We start from the raw sequence: 18182 nt of genomic DNA on the forward strand, positions 1-18182 counted from the left end.
ATATATATACATATATATGCACACACATATATATTATGTTTTATATATATATACACGTACATACACACACATAAGTGTCAGATGAATAGTAATGGATATTGTGTTTCAAAGTTGAAAGATCTAAATCTTTGTGTGATGCTGTTGGCTGCCCTGCCCAGATCTCCTTTACCAAACTGATCACCCATTCACCATCTGCGCATCAGCACCCATCTTCCAGGAATCGCCCTTGACCGATGGGAGATGCCTGGGAAGGATGCTCATAGCTAATGCTGATAGATGTGGCTTTAAGAAGTGGGGACAATCATTGTGGGGCACTTCAGGCTCCAGAGCTTCCCAGGAAATGAGGCTGGGACTAGACTTCTCCTAAAACCACATCTTTGTCCAGATTCTTCCCTAACCTCTTCTGCTTTACCTCACATTCTTACAAATTTTCTCCTGAGATCATTTCTCAACTAAAAAGGAATCTAGGGACCTGGAATATGGCAGACCTCTTCTGTCCTCACTAACTTACACCTAACTGTTCAGTCAGCCAACAGGCTCTTCCTACTTCAGTTCCAGCCTCCATGTTGCCTTATCTCCAAAAAATCCTGATGCTTCCACACTGAATTTCCACAATTGAAATTCACACGCTTTAACACAGCACACAAAACTCTTCAGTCTTGATTTGACTTCTTTGCTTAGCTTAATTTCTTGCCGTTCTTTACCATGCTGCAATGAAAACCAAATAAGATGAACTATTTTATCAGTAAAAATGTTGTTAATTTTAACAGGATGTTTATATAGAGCTAGATATTTATATAGTCATTTTGCTTTCATATCAACTGCAAATAAATGGATTAGCTTTATACTTAGGTAAATAGTAATTTATTATTTATTTTTTCATCATTTAGTTTTTTTAATGGTTATTAATATTCTTAGTCTTTTTTATTTTACCTTAGAACTTGTCTGTGGAAAATATATTATTTGAAATGAGGGACCATCTTTCCCAGTCAAAGGTGATTGAAACACAACTAGCAAAGCCTTTATTTGATGCCCTGCTTCGAGTTGCCCTCGGGAATTATTCAGCAGATTTTGAACATAATGATGCTATGACTGAGAAGGTATGAATAACAACATATAGTTGTGTTCTTTGGGTATGACCAGCAGAGGTGGAAGTGTGGGATGAGACTAGGACGCTGATGAATGTCATTAGAGCATATGGACTAGGACTTGGTCAGATGAGTTCAGTGGATCTTATCTCCTCATGATGGATATATGATGGGATGGACAGTATTTTGTCATTGCCCCGTCTTACACATAACAGGAGAGCAATACGACATGCTTTTCCTTATCTAATCTGGAAATTTACTGAGAATTACTTCCAGTTAGGACAGAAATATATTACTTGATTTGGTATATTTTACATATACCTGATAGTTTATTAAATGCTAATTCAGGGATGGTGATGATTTACCTATCCTATCTGGTTCTTTGGTGGTACAGCTAATATTTCCAGAACTCTCTACTCACATTAATTTTAAATCATTCAACATAAAAATGACTAGTACTTACATAAAAAATAGCAGTCACAGTGTTTTAGTTGTTTAACATTTTTTCCTGAAACAACTGTTGTAATTTTCTTTCCTAAAATTATGTGGTGCATAATTGGCTTGTTTCCCTCTCATTTTATGTTTATTTTACCTTTAATTGCCGTCTGTCCTTTATTTTTTATATAACTTCTCTTTTAACTCCTTGATCTAGCCATATATATAATGTTTTATAAGGTTTTGAAATAACATTTTATGTTACTATTTGCCATAACTTAAAAACATGCTGAAATAGCTATGAATAAGTTCATCATATTACTGAATTAATTGATTAACTGTAAAATGTTAAAATACCTACTTTATTCTACCTTTTATTGTTGTTACAATGATGAAGTATTCTGAGCTTCTTTAAGTGAAAATGTTTTTCTAAAATGAAGGTATTAGTGGAATTTTTATAAGAGAAGGAAAATTTCTTTCTTGCACAGGAAGTTAGTACTGGAACTCTTGACTTCTGAGATGCTTGTTATGTAGACAGTTGCATTCTGAGATCTTTTAATTAATCCCTTTGAAAAAAAGTCTTGTCTTCTCTAGTTACCTAATTTATGAGGCATTTATAAAAATCCTTATGAAAAAATCTTTTTTATTAACAAATGTGCACCAATAATATATATTAGTATTAAATTGTGTGAAATAAAATTTTACCACATTGTGGTTTTTAGTCATTTCCAATTGTATAACTAGAATGAAATTTCTTACATAGATTTATTTATTAAACTGAAATGACCTATAACTTACTTTGTTAGAAACCCCTTTTTTGAGGTATTAAGTTGTCTGAAAGGATCTGGGAAATTTTGCTGAGTGAATTTCATAATTTATAATGATTCATATTGTTTACTAAGTTTTTTTCTTCAAGAAAATGTTGAAACTGTCCTTAACATGACTTTTGAGTAATAAGTATTCTATTACTAAAAACAAGCAAATGTTACAACCTTTGAATTACACTGATTTATAGAGTCATCAATCTGCAGAAGAATTGTCATCCCAGCCTGGTGATTTTTCAGAAGAAGCTGAGGATTCTCAGTGTTGTAGTTTTAAACTTTTAGTTGAAGAAGAAGGTTACGAAGCAGATAGTGAAAGCAATCCTGAAGATGGCGAAACCCAGGATGATGGTAAAATATCATTGAAGTGCTTGTAATTCGATCTGCAGGCCAGATCATTAAATAGCAAAATGGTTCATAATAATACCACTTTATAATTTTGTATTGCCTTACAGTTTAACAAATGTGTTGCATAATCATTTTATTGATCTTCCCAACAGTCTGGCATTCATATATGCAACAATGTGATATAGCTTGTTATCACACACATGGTCTGAGTGCTTAAGAACATGGAGTGAAGGACAAAGTCCCCAATTTCATGTATATTCTAGTGTGAAAGACAATAAATACTAGAAGTAGATAATAAAATAGAAATCGATAAACTGGGTGATGTCATAATAGTAACTGGGTGGTGAGGGAAGTCCTTTCTGAAGAGGCAATGTTTACATTGAGGACTAAATGAAATCAAGCTAGGCAGACAAACACTGGCAGGAAGAGCATTCAGGCAGTTTGTTATAAAGAATACATAATACAAGGAATGAAGACACCTGTCTGTGACAGCCAAGCATAGATTTCTTCTTAGTTTACCACAGCTCAATTTGTCTTTAGGATGGAACTATATTGCCTATGATCCTTTCCTCCCTTGTCTTTGGATTTAAAATGAGTAGCATGGAAAAGATGGGTTGATTAGAGCCAAGAGACTTCTGGCAAGACTCCATCTTTTTATATGCTGGCCTTGTGAGTGTCCTAGTACTGCTAGTTTTTTTTTTTTTTCGAGATGGAGTCTTGCTCCGTCACCCAGGCTAGAGTGCAGTGGCGTAATCTCGACTCACTGCAATGTCCACCTCCCAGGTTCAAGCCATTCTCCTGCCTCCGCCTCCCAAGTAGCTAGGATTTCAGGAGCCCGCCACCGTGCCCAGCTAATTGTTATATTTTTAGTAGAGATGGGGTTTCACCATGTTGCCCAGGCTAGTCTCGAACTCCTGACCTCATGATCCACCTGCCTCGGCCTCCCAAAGTGCTGGGATTACAGGCGTGAGCCACCTCACCCAGCCACTGCTAGTCTTCACTGAGTTCTCAGTAGTATATCTTCCTCACAGTCAGTTTTCTCGCTCTCATCTAGTGAATGGGAATTATCACTGATATCTTACTTAAAGGGCTTGATGGACCCATGACTGGTGCTTTTTGAAAAAATATTGGTTTATTACTTTTTTTTTATAGTACAGTTTGCCATAGTACAGATTTGACTTTATAATTTTGGATTTCCTCGTTTTTTATGTTTGCTAAGTAGATCTCAACTTAAAGAATTCTGGTCTAGGTAGAAATTTATAAATTTCTTAACTGTATCAACATTTTATTAAGAGCACAGCAGTCTTAAAAGATCATATAAGTCAAATTTTCCAAAATGCAATATTCAATAAGACAGAGTCTGTTTCTCACTTACGAAGAAGGCAAAATTGATAATTCATCCAACCACTAGTCAAGCCTACTATTTTCACAAAGATTTGGGTAGGCAAATTGAACTGCTCTGTGATTTAGGTATTTGGGGGGTCAGAAAGTTTGAATAGGTTTTTTTTTTTTTAGAGTTGTGTCCATGGGATGTGTTAAATCTCTGTCATATGTCTGCAAAAATTCTTATTTGTAAAATTTGTAGTTCTATTGAAGATGAAAATTGCTTTTAAGGCAACTCATTAATCTTCAAAATATCCATATCATTGTCAAAAGTTGTGTTATAGGAAAAGATTGGAAAAGGTTTTGTAAGCATCCTCTGAATAGTACTTTTCCCACTAGATCTTCTAAATGATTAATAAAGTTAGACATATTTAGTGTTTAGGGAATAAAAATAACCTTTTGTTTTTCTCTTTTCAGGGGTAGACTTAAAGTCTGAAACAGAAGGTTTCAGTGCATCAAGCAGTCCAAATGACTTACTCGAAAACCTCACTCAAGGGGAAATAATATATCCTGAGATTTGTATGCTGGAATTAAATTTGCTTTCTGCTAGTAAAGCCAAACTTGATGTGCTTGCCCATGTATTTGAGAGTTTTTTGAAAATTATTAGGCAGAAAGAAAAGAATGTTTTTCTGCTCATGCAACAGGTAAAAAATTCATTTAGTTAAATGTGATCAATATTTATCAGACTCATCACCCAATGACATCTCCTTATGTATAACCCAACTTTTCTGAAAGTTATTTGAGATGATTACTTATCTTTTCTGGTACCGCAGGTGAATACCTACAAGTGGTATTCCAAAATCTTCTAATTCCATAGTTTTCTAAAGTAGCATAAAAAATTAATGTCCTTTGCTAGCCAGTAGTAAATCCTCATCTATTTCTGAGAATGGGTAATATTTTTTAAAATGCATTTAATTTTAATATATGCTCGCTGTTTTGAAAAATCAGTATAAAAAGAAAATGAAAATTAGTATAATCCTACACATAGTAGTCTTTTTAGTCATTTTTAAATACATATATACATATATAGTAGATACCCTATCATATAATTTATTATGATATTATAGTTTCATGCTTCTGTGAGGTAAGTAATTTAATTTTGTATTTTTTTTTAATCTTCAGGGAACTGTGAAAAATCTTTTAGGAGGGTTCTTGAGTATTTTAACACAGGCTGATTCTGATTTTCAAGGTAAGTTGAAACTGTTTTAAACAATAGCTCTGAAATTATTTTATGTGAAAAGTTGATAATAATGGCTTCTGGCCGGGTGTGGTGGCTCATGCCTGTGATCTTGGCACTTTGGGAGGCTGAGGTGGCAGGTGGATCACTTGAGCCTGGGAGTTCAAGACCAGCCTGGGCAATATAGAGAGACCCGTCTCTATAAAAATTAGCCAGGTGTGGTGGCACATGCCTGTAGTCATAGTGCTCTGTGATTTCAAAAGTGTCTTTATATGCATTATCTCATTTGTTCCTCAGATCCACACAACGAAATAGACAGAGTGCAAGTATGTTTATAGAGAGGAAAATCTAGATTCCAAAGGGTTGAGTTGTTTAGGATCATATACAAAGAAGTGGCATTGTGGGGACTGTAACCCAGTCTAATGCCATGTTGTTGCCATGTCTGATATTGATTACTCTGTACTTGGTACTTCCTCAGACATTTGAGAAATTCTTAATGATTGCTAATCACAAGAAATCTAAATTTTAGTTGGAGAATTAAGGCTAGCCTACACGAGACGTTAATTTTGGTTTGTATGATGTTTTATCATGATTAAATTCAGGTTATACATTTTTGGCAGGAATACTCAGAAGTGATATTGGGTCCTTCTGAGTGCATCATATCAAAAGGACTTATGATATCTGGATCTTACTACTGGTGATGTTAACTTTGATCATGTGGTTAAGGAGGTGTTTGCCAAGTTTCTCTATTGTAAAGTTACTATTTTCCCTTTATAATTAATAAGTATCTTGTGGGGAGATAACTTGAGACTATGTAAATGTATTTTTTCTCATTCTTTCATCCACTAATTTTAGTATTATGAAAAAAATAAGAAAGTATGATGATTCTTGACTGAAACAGTTAATTCTGTGGTATCTGCCAAATAGTGATTTTCTGTTTCCATCATTACTTCATTTATTAACTGAGATTGTACTGTAAGGAAAAGCTTTCTCTTCTCCTTCATTTACTTATTTAGTATATGGGTGTATTTTTATTATTATGCTAGGCACTTAGTGAATCCTTGTGATCTGAATATGTGTTTTTAACTCTGAGAAATTATGTTCCATTATTTAATGACAGCTTTATTGGGATATAATTCCCATACCATAACATTCACCTACTTAAAGTGTATAGTTCAGTGTTTTGTAGTAGGCAGTTTATTTACAGAGCTGTGCAACCATCACCACAATTAATTTTAGAACATTTTCATCACCCCCAAAAGAAACCCTGTACCCTTTAGCATTTATTGCCTATTGCACCTTAACCCTCCCCTGCATGGATTCTCCTGCCCCTGGCAATCACTCATCTACTTCCTTTTCTGGATATTTTTCATGTAAATGGAATATGTGGTCTTTTGTGACTGGTTTCTTTCACATAGCATGATGCTTTCAACTTTCATTCATGTTGTAGCATGTTTCAGCACTTTAGTTCTCTTTCTAATCATTTTTTAAATTTTTTACTTTGCATGGATTCCTTTTTTCAGTGTTTTTTTTTTGGGGGGGGGGGGTTTGTTTGTTTTGGTTATTTTTTTTTAGACAGGGTTTTGCCCTTGTTGCCCAGGCTGGAGTGCAGTGGTATGATCTCAGCTCACTGCAACGTCCACCTCCCAGGTTAAGCAATTCTCCTTCAGTTTTTATTAATAGACTTTATTTTTTAGAACAGCTTTAGATTTACAGAGAAATTGAACAGATATTATAGAGTTCTCCCATTACACCCCTCCCTGCCAGTTTCCCCTATTATTAACATCTAATTTTTTATGATATATGTATTATAATGAATGAACTTATATTGATACGTTATTATTAACTGAAGTCCATAATTCAGATTTCTTAAATTTTTACCTAATGTCCTTTTTCTGTTCAAGGATTTTATCCAGGATAATACTACATAATAGTTAGTTGTCATGTCTTCTTAGGTACCTCTTGACTGTAACAGTTTCTCAGACTTGCCTTGTTTTTGTTGGCCTTGACAGTTTTGAGGGGTACTGGTCAGAATGTCCCTGTATCAGAATTTGTTTGACATTTTTCTCATTGTGCTATCTTGTGATTTTGATTTGTATTTCCCTGATGATTAGTGATGTTGAACCTCTTTTCATGTACTTATTGGCCATTTGTATATCTTGTTTGAAGAAATGTCTATTCAAGCCCTCTGCTTATGTTTGAATTGGGTTGTTTCTTTTTTTGTTGTTGAGGTTTAAGAGTTCTCTGTATATTCTGGATATTGATTTCTTATCAGATATGTGATAGGTTAATATTTTCTCCCATTCTGTGGGTTGTGTTTTTACTCTGTTGATAGTATCCTTTGATGCACAAAAGTTTTTCATTTTGAAATCCGATTTATCTATTTTTTTATTTAGTTGGCTGTACCTTTGGTGTCATATCTAAGAAATCATTGACAAATCCAATATTATGGAGTGTTCCCCGTAAGTTTTATTCTTAGGGATATATAGTTTTACATTTAGATCCTGAATTCATTTTGAGTTAAATTTTGTATACGATGTTAGGTAAGGACCCAACTTTATTATTATTATTTCACGTGTGAATATCCAGTTTTCTCAGCATCATTTGTTGAAGAGACTGTCCCTCCCCCATTGAATGGTTTTGGCACCTTTGTCAAAAGTCATGACTACACTAGGGGTATGGGCTTTTGAGAGGAAGATCATAGAAGCAAAGTGCCATTGTCATTAAATCATATCAAGGATACATATTGTCAACATGATTTATAATCGTTGATGTTGACCTTGATCACTTGCATTAAGTAGTATTTGTCATGTCTCTCCACTATAAAGTTACTTTTCCCCTTCCCTGCTTCTTTTCTTTTTTGGCTGAAATAACATTCCATTGTATGGATATACTGCATTTGATTTATCCATTCATCAATTGATGGGCATTTGGGTTGTTCTCCTTTTTTGCTACTATGAATAACGCTGCTATAAACACTCAGGTACAATTTTTTGTGTGAACATATGTTTTCATTTCTCTTGAGTCATTTATTTTGGATCATATGGTAACTCTGTGTTTAATCATTTGAGAAATTGACAGACTGTTGTCCAAAATGGCTATACTATTTTACATTCTTACCATCAGTGTATAAGGGTTCTAATTTCTTCATATTCTTGCCAGCACTTGTTATTATATGCCTTTTTAATTATATCTATCCTAGTGGATATGAAGTGGTATCTCATTGTGGTTTTGATTTGTATTTCCCTGAAGGCTAATGTATTAAGTATACCTTTGTGTGTGCCTTAGTCCCTTTTGTGCTACTATAATGGAATACCACAGACTTGAATGATTTATAATGAACAGAAATTTATTTTCTCACAGTTCTGGAGACTGAAAGTCCAAGATCAAAGTGCCAGCATCTGGCAAGGGCCTTCTTGCTGCATCCTCACATGGCAAAATGCAGAAAGGAAGAGAGGCAAAAGGGGGCTGAACTCTCCCTTTCATAAGGGCATGAATCGCACCCATGAGGGCAGACTCCTCATGACCCAGTCACCTCCCAAAGATCCCATCTCTTAACACTACCACAATGGCAACCAAATTTCAACTTGAGTTTTGGAGGGGACAGATATTTACACCATAGCGGTGTGCTTTTTAGCTATTTGCATATTTTCTTTGGATTTCTTCAGAGAAATGCCTATCCAAATCCTTCAACCATTTTTATACTGGTGATTCATGTTTTGATTATTGAATAGTAAGAGGTTTTTTTATGTATTCTAGATGCAAGTTCCTCATCAGATATGTGGTTTGCAAATATTTTCTCCCATTCTTTGTGCTGTCTCTTAACTTTCTTGATGGTTTACTTTGAAGCATGTTTTAAAATATTTTTATGAAGTCCTATTTGTCTATTCTATCTTTCATTGCTTTGCTTTTAATGTCATATATTAGATCTAATACAGGATCATAAAGATTTATTATTTTAAAAAATAATTTTCTCCTCTCCATATTCCCTCCTCTATTTTCTTGTATTCTGATTGTAATCTTGAGCCTTCCCAATTGATCTGGCAAAGATAAGATAATCTTTCCTGTCATATTGACTACGTCACTGTTTTTATGCTACATTTTGAGACATGTTTTCAATCCCAACCTTTTATTTAATTTTTTATGTCAGTAATTTTAATATTTCAGAGCTCTTTTTTTATTGTTTTCTGGTTATTTCTTTTTCATATAAGGATATAATATCTCCTTGTATATATTTGATTATAGTAATAAACATCTTAAAGTTTCTTCTGTCCCCAAATTATCTCTTTTTCCTCTGGGGTCAGTTTTGTCAGTTTTTTTGTTTTTTAAATATTGTTTTTACTGCTTTAGGTTGCTAATTCTTTAATATTTTTATGAACCTTTTTAGCCCATTTATATTTAATAAAACTGTTGGAGATTTCCTGTAATATTGTGAAAGTGAATTTGTTTTCTATTTTGGCCTCTTTCCTGAGTGGGTAGTATGTTGAAGAGCTCTGTGTGAATGTGCCATTGGATGATTAGGGGCTTCCCAAACACCCTAATGAAGAGAGCTTTATTTTGGGGGACCATTAGGGATACTATTACCCTACATGGCAGTTTACATACCTTAGAAAAATGCATCTTTCACATATAGGGCTTGACTGGCGTATAATGTCTTTGCACTGGGAAAAAAGGCATCCCTTTCTTGATCCAGGCATCACAGCCCAAAACCAGGATGCATGGCTTGGCATACAGCATTCAGACTTTATTTTAGTCTCTACTTTTCCCTTTGGTTAGGCAGTTTGTTCAGTCTGCAGACTGTACAGTTACACTCAGCAGCCATGATGCTAAAAGCCTATATACACCTGAGCTTTTGCCTGGTAATCCATTTTGTTTCTTTAGAGAAGAGTTATCATGTTTGGGACCTAAAAGTGAATACTGAACTATCTGTGCTCTCTACTGAGAAACAGGAGAGAGGTGGATATTCACAGACCTTTCATTAATCCCTGTATTGTTAGCCGTACTCTCACTTTCTCTCTAGACCTTAGATGGACAGCTCAGCTTCTTACTGCTCTGAACCTCTTTGTAATTCAAAGGAATTCTAGGTTGCAGCTTTCTCTTTTTTCCATCTACTTTTCCATCTTCAAGAAATATTTTTAAATCTCTTACTAGATGTGCCCCAATGCCCACTGCCCCCACATATTTTTGCTGTTACGGGTTTCTTCCTTCTTATAATTCTGTACTTTAATGCTATGAGTTTTCAGTAGTACACAGAAGCAAGTGTATATATCCATTCCCCCATTTTTAACTGGAACCTGTCAGTTTTGAACTGGAAAAAAAAAAGTAAGCACACACACTTTGATCATATTATTTTCCTACTTAAAAACCTTTAATGGATTCATGTTATGTACAGGATAAAGTCCATGCTATTTTATAGTCTCATTGCAAGTAGTCTCTCCAGATGTATGCACTATTTTGCTACTGTGTCAGCTCATTACTTCTACAAAATATGTTACTTAAATACGGCTTCTATTCTCTAAATTCTAGGTCTTCCAAAACTACCAATCTTTTAAAACTTATCTCAGGTTTTAAATCAAGATTATTTCTTTCAGGTCAAAGTGGAGATAATATTTATTTTCTAGGGCTTTTTGTTTTTGGTGAGGATCAGCTGAAATAAAGCATGTAAAAATACTTTGAACACTATAATTTGCTCTACAAATATTAGTTATTATTTAGCTCTAAAGAATTCTATGAATTTGTGTATCACCATTTATGTTTTATGCTAAACCTATCATGGAATAAAGAAAATGTTCAAACTAAATAGCTTGTGGTATTTAAGTATTTAAATCATCTTTAATATTTCCACTACTTGTCATCAAATTTTGTACTTAAATAGTGATAGATATAATTTAAACATTTTCAAGATAAGATAGCAGACTATTTTATGATACAGAAGTATTAGCTTAACAAATATTATATTGATTTATGCTTCTTTCAAGAATGCCCTTAGTTTACTTGTAGCTAATTAATATTCAAGAAAAGTGAGCTCATGCTGGCCGGGCATGGTAGCTCACACCTGTAATCCCTGAACTTTGGGAGGCCGAGGCGGGTGGATCACCTGAGGGCAGGAGTTTGAGACCAGCCTGGCCAACATGGTGAAACCCCGTCTCTACTAAAAATACAAAAATTAGCTGGGCATGGTGGCACGTGCCTGTAGTCCCAGCTCCTCGGGAGGCTGAGGCAGGAGAATTGCTTGAACCTGGGAGGTGGAGGTTGCAGTGAGCCGAGATTGTGCCATTGCACTCCAGCCTGGGTGACAGGGCGAGACTCTGTCTAAAATAATAATAATAATAAAAATAATAAAAAGAAAAGTGGTTTTTGTTGTTTTTGATGGTTGGTTGGTTGATTTACATTTAGTTATATTGCTATTTCTTCCGCAAATTTTGTGATTCCTATACTAGATTTTTTATAATCCATTCAAAAAGTGATAATAGTATTTTACCTCTTTTGGTGAAATTGCTCATTTGTTCCTCTAATTGTGTACTAGCTTTAATTTTTTTCCCCCTTTCTTTAATTTAGCATGCCAGAGAGTATTGGTGGATCTTTTGGTATCTTTGATGAGTTCAAGAACGTGTTCAGAAGAGCTAACCCTTCTTTTAAGAATATTTCTGGAGAAATCTCCTTGTACAGTAAATATGCTATAATTTTTACATTTTTCACTGATAAATTCTTTCACTTATAATTTTAATAGGATGTATTTTTTAATTATTTAGAAATGTTACTAAGCTCTTTCTTTTGATGTGACAGTACAGGCAATTTCATGTTATTATGTGTGAAATACTCAATTATATGCACATATTTTAACCATTTCACTTCAATTTTGATTAACCAGACATATCGCTGAGATTATATTTTCTTTACCCACCCCATCCCCAGTTTTTGTGCTTCAGAAAAGCTGAGTAATTTTAATTACCAAAGAGAACTTAATTATGAATAGTTATAACCATCTTAGGGATTATCCTTTTCAAAAGGTTATTATCCACTATACCCTTCAATTATTGTCTATGCTTCCCCTTTCCATTGGTGTGGCTTAGTGTCATTTAAACTATTATCTGCTAGGAAACCCATTTTTATAATGAAACCTTGACTAGAAGCATAAGCAAATAAGACAGAAAACTTTGGAGCTACTTTGTAATGGGATTGGATGTTCCAGAGCCCTGCCCACTTTATCACCCTGCTCCAGTCCCAAGGTTCCTGAGGGAGCTCTGTGGAACATGGGTTAAAAATCACTAGTGTAGATCATTGAAAACTGGCTGCTATATTTGTGGAATGCTTTTTTTATTACTTCTTCTGAGTATATTTGTCGTTATCATAATCAACATCAGGTGTTATTTTAAGCATGAATAGGACATTGTACTAGATTAATCTTTTTTATTTTTTTGTTTTCTCTCCTTAGTCATTGTTCTTGCCTTTAATTAAATGGGCATTTCCTCTTATATTTTCTATAAATTCTACATTTCAGTTTAACCAAAAACTTGTACTATAAATAAAAGCTTAAAACCTTGTTTCAGTTTGCCAAACACAGATGAAAGAAAATTTACTTGATATGAAAAAATCATGTGAAATAAACTGGAAAGTAATTGAACACTCAGTTTTACGAAGCCAGTCATGCTCTAAAGTCAGAAATCTGGAGAATTTGTAATGTCTCTTCTTCTTTCCCTGATTTAAAAGTAATTGGGAGAAGAACCATAGTTTACTTAGAAATAAACATTTTTCTTTGGTAGAAATGATTATTGATATAAGTATTATATATAATTTAAAATTTAAAACCAAATCATAACTATTAAATCTAAATATGTATCAAAAAATCTCGGTACCCCGTAAATATATGTACCTACTATGTATCCACAAAAATTTAAAAAAAAAACAACATTTAAGGCAGGGCGCCATGGCTCATGCCTGTAATCCCAGCACTTTGGGAGGCCTAGGTGGGCAGATCACCTGAGGTCAGGAGTTCGAGACCAGCCTGACCAATATGATGAAACCCCGTCTCTACTAAAAATACAAAAATTAGCTGGGCGTGGTGGCATGCACCTGTAATCCCAGCTACTCAGGAGGCTGAGGCAGGAGAATCGCTTGAACCCAGGAGGCAGAGGTTGCAGTGAGCTGAGATCACGCCATTGCACTCCAGCCTGCGCAACAAGAGCTAAACTGCATCTCAAAAAAAAAAAAAAAAAAAAAAAAACTAAACATGAAACAAATTAACCACAAAAGATTACATATTTTAAGAATGAAGGCTGGGCATGGTGACTCATGCCTGTAATCCCAGCACTTTGGGAGGCCGAGGTGGGTGGATCACCTGAGGTCAGGAGTGCAAGACTGTCCTGGCCAACATGATGAAACCTCGTCTCTACTAAAAATACAAAAATTAGCTGGGGGTGGTGGTGGGTGCCTGTAATCCCAGCTACTCCGGAGGCTGAGGCAGGAGAATCGCCTGAACCTGGGAGGCGGAGGTTGCAGTGAGCCGAGATCGTGCCACTGCACTCCAGCCTGGGCAACAGAGTGAGACTCTGTCTTGAAAAAAAAAAAAAAGAATGAAATCTGTTTCATATTTTATCTCAGCTATGAAAAAATGAAAATTTTAAAGATGTGGGAGATAGGAAGGTATTTAAATAGGAATGCTGATATGTGTGGGTATGTTTGTATTTTCATTTATAACCCAAATTTCAAGATTATTATGTACTTTATTATGTGATTAGAAAGTTTCATTTGTTTTTCTTTTTCTCTAGAAAATTCTTCTTCTGGGTATTCTGAAAATTATTGAAAGTGATACTACTATGAGCCCTTCACAATATCTAACCTTCCCTTTACTGCACACTCCAAATTTAAGCAACGGTGTTTCATCACAAAAGTATCCTGGGATTTTAAACAGCAAGGCCATGGGTTTATTGAGAAGAGCACGAGTTTCACGGAGCAAGAAAGAGGCTGATAGAGAGAGTTTTCCCCATCGGCTGCTTTCATCTTGGCACATAGCCCCAGTCCACCTGCCGTTGCTGGGGCAAAACTGCTGGCCACACCTATCAGAAGGTTTCAGTGTTTCACTGTGGTTTAATGTGGAGTGTATCCATGAAGCTGAGAGTACCACAGAAAAAGGAAAGAAGATAAAGAAAAGAAACAAGTCATTAATTTTGCCAGATAGCAGTTTTGATGGTACAGGTATGATGACAGGATTATCTGATTTGTACACAAAGATTGTTTTCAGAGTATAATTTTCCTTGAGCGATAAAAATGTGGTAGTGTTCTTAACACTCTTAACATGTTCTTCACCTTAAATGCCTTACTTAGTGGTGGTAGGTCCTGACTTATCAAAGCATGAGTTGTCATATAGCCTTGAATCTCCATTACAGAAACTTTAGTTTTTTATAGGGGTGAAGGGGACACCACATATACAACTTTTTCTGGGGTCATCAGCCCCTAGAGTTCCTTATGGGACTTCTTTCCTGGTCCCATTACTGGATTAGGGTGGCTCCTGATGTTATAAAAGGATAAAACCCTATAGCTGCTTTTCTTTCTGTTGTTTCCCAGCCCCTATTAGACAGTCCCCATTTCATTTTATTTCTCTCTCTTTTTTTTTTGAGACAGAGTTTCACTCTTGTTGCCCAGGCTAGAGTGCAATGGCGCGATCTCGGCTCACCGCAACCTCCGCCTCCCGGGTTCAAGCGATTCTCCTGCCTCAGCCTCCCGAGTAGCTGGGATTCAGGCGCCAGCAACCACACCTGGCTAATTTTATATTTTTAGTTGCGATGGGGTTTCACCATGTTGGCCAGGCTGGTCTCGAACTCCTGACCTCAGGTGATCTGCCCACCTCAGCTTCCCAAAGTGCTAGAACTGCAGGTGTGAGCCACCACACCCAGCTAATTTTGTATTTTTAGTAGAGACAGCGGTTTCTCCCTGTTGGTCAGGCTAGTTGCGAACTTCTTTCTCTCTTTTATTTCAAGTTCTCCTTCTCATGCCATGTCTTACCTCAGTGGCCCTCCCCTAATTCCTGTCACAGAATGTTTAAATGCATCAGCCATTCTCCAACATTAGAATAAATTTCATTCCAGTTCCTTCTTTAACTGAAGAATTGCTGTTATACTGCACCTTGTTTCTCATATGACTAGGGCAGAAAAAAAACTGTTCATTGAAAAGCAGTTTATGGTGATGGAAAGTGAAGTAGGTAGGATAATTCTTAGGGCCTATGGAATGAATAAAATGACTGGATGAGACAGATGTTTAGGGTTTTATATGTACATGGAGATGCAGGCCTCAATAGCTCTTCATTCCACAAATCTTTCTCATCCAGTGGAACCTCTATTTTAGGACACTATGCCTTCACTAGAGTTTTCTGTTGTGGATTGAATTTTGCCACGTAAGAACTGATAGCTCTACGTGTGATAATATTTATTATGATGCTATCTAATGTGCATTGAGTGCTTTCTGTATATGTGTCACTTTGCTCAGCTGTTTCTATATACATTTTTAATCTTAACAAGTTAGTAAGTGCTCATACTATCTGTATTTTTAGAGGAAGTTAAGTAGCATGACCAAGTTATATAGCTGGTAAGTGATGGAAAGGAATTGAAACCCACCTGTTTTTAATTCCAGAGCCTTAACATTGCCACTATACTATAAGCTATGCAGATTGCTTTCTCATATTTTAACGGAGGCAATCTCAATGTAAACAGTCTCTTATAAAATGAATAAATATACATAGTGACCTGAGAAAAGTAAATATTGGAAAGTTTTTTCTTAATTTTTTATTTTAATGATACATTAGAAAACATAGAAAGATGATTTTGTATAAACACTTAAAAATAGTAGACATATATAAAAATTTTTGAAGAGAGATAAGGAATATTTTGCTGCGATATCATACCTTTTACCTCTAAACTAACTGGTGCCTTTGGGCAAATTAACCTCTCAGTGCCTCAGCTCTGTCACCCTATATATATTTACCTTATAAGATGGTTGTGAGCATTAAGTTAAATATTTGTAATATTACTACTCTGTAATTCCTAGGTACACACTGGTTTTGTCCTACTCTTTTATTTGTAGAAGTTCATATTTGGTATGGAACATTTTTAAAATTTCACATCAGATTTGAGTTCTCTATATATAATATATCTTGGTCAGTAGCCTCAAAATAACCAGTGACCTTAACTCTTCTTTTTTAAAACTTTTGTCATCGCTACAGGGAGCATTTTTTTAACATCGGTCATGGTTTTACCTGTTGAAAAATAGCAACTAATATGTATGCAATCTAATAAGCAGTAGTGTTCTTTAAAAGTCTGAGCCTTTGGACATGTATTTTGTATTTTGATATATCATAACACAGTTTTACATAAAGTCACATGTATTATAATGACAAGTAGATCATCATACATCTTCAGGTAGTGCTGGGTTTTCAAAGATGAGGAAGAGGAGTCAAGATGAATAACCAGGTAGCCCAAACCTGTAAGCATTTACCCTAGCTTGCCTTAAAGAAACATTAGAGTTTCAGAATCACTTAGCAATTATATTCAAAGACTACTCACCAGGGAATATAAATTATGAATATATTCAAACACTAGAGTTTTTCCTTAAAATTTGTAATATGAAATTTTTTTTAAATCATGCCATATTGTGATAATTCTAGAATGATTTTTGGTAGTGTGAGCATGGACAATGATGTGTGCTCCCTGGACCAGGGTCAGTGAAGTCATAGTTGATAAAACAAGCTTGGTACACATTGTAATAGGTTGTCACATAGCAGTCTGGTTATGCCCACAATTGTCCTCAGTCATTATACATTTTTAAACATCTAATAACTTTTAAAGTACTGAATTACCATTTTTCATCCCTTGTGCTTTTTTGGAGTTAACATCTATACTCTAGAAATATGGTTTTTTAGAACAGGTCAGGCTCAGACATTCTGGGTAGATAACCTACCACAAATGAACAAATTTGCTTTGTATTCTTCTAAATTCACTTTTCTATTCAATTGTTATGAACCATTTTACTGATCATTCTAACATCTTTTTCTCATAGAGAGCGACAGACCAGAAGGTGCAGAGTACATAAATCCTGGTGAAAGACTCATAGAAGAAGGATGTATTCATATAATTTCACTGGGATCCAAAGCATTGATGATCCAAGTGTGGGCTGATCCCCACAATGCCACTTTTATCTTTCGGTATTGATTATCCTCAGCCTCCCATGAATAGATAATGTATTTAAATAATTTATGTAAGAGACATTAATGTGAAATCTGCTAATAAAAGTTCATCATAGCAAAACAAAAAGTCTCATTTAAAAATTATACATTCTAACAGTTATTAATACCACTTTTGTTATAGTGTATTATTCTACCCAAAAATCCATAAAGTCTAAAATATATTAATTCTCGGCTGGGTGTGGTGGCTCACGCCTGTAATCCCAGCACTTTGGGAGGCCAAGGCAGGCAGATCACCTGAGGTCAGGAGTTTGAGACCAGCCTGGCCAACATAGTGAAACCCAATCTCTACAAAAAATAAAAAAAAAAAACAAAAAAACAAAAAACCACAAAAATTAGCCAGGCATGATGGTGCATGCCTGTAGTCCCAGCTACTTGGGAGGCTGAAGCAGGAGAATCGCTTGAACCTGGGAGGCAGAGGTTGCAGTGAGCCCGGATCACGCCACTGCACTCCAGCCTGGGTGACAGAGTGAGACTCTGTCTCAAAAATAAACAAATAAATAAAAATAAAAAATAAATGAATAAAATACATTAATTCTCTGATTTTAGATCAAATACTGAAGTCTTATGCTATGGAAATATTCTATCAGATTGTAGTGGTCTTAAGATGTTATTAACAGACATAAGTTTTCCATGTGGATTATATATTTAATAGCCATTACCTAATAAGCTTGGGTTCTCCTTGTTATCTTGTCCTT

At 35.2% G+C, this 18182-nt stretch overlaps 1 protein-coding gene across 4 annotated transcripts in view; it reads left to right on the plus strand.

Moving 5' to 3' along the window:
* LYST (lysosomal trafficking regulator) overlaps window positions 1-18182 on the plus strand; it is a 205074-nt gene that overhangs the window by 61809 nt on the left and 125083 nt on the right. For all 4 annotated transcript variants that reach the window (XR_004030064.1, XM_030812643.1, XM_030812644.1 and 1 more), the window contains exons 7-13: window positions 939-1100; window positions 2539-2695; window positions 4493-4719; window positions 5198-5264; window positions 11811-11920; window positions 14021-14447; window positions 17301-17445. Coding sequence is in view for 3 of the 4 variants with exons in the window: in XM_030812643.1 (XP_030668503.1) it covers window positions 939-1100; window positions 2539-2695; window positions 4493-4719; window positions 5198-5264; window positions 11811-11920; window positions 14021-14447; window positions 17301-17445 (1295 nt within the window). In the remaining variant the exon portion in view is untranslated. The remainder of the gene's footprint in view (window positions 1-938; window positions 1101-2538; window positions 2696-4492; window positions 4720-5197; window positions 5265-11810; window positions 11921-14020; window positions 14448-17300; window positions 17446-18182) is intronic.

The sequence above is a fragment of the Nomascus leucogenys genome, chromosome 5, assembly GCF_006542625.1.
Source record: "Nomascus leucogenys isolate Asia chromosome 5, Asia_NLE_v1, whole genome shotgun sequence".
Taxonomy (NCBI): Eukaryota; Metazoa; Chordata; class Mammalia; order Primates; family Hylobatidae; genus Nomascus; species Nomascus leucogenys.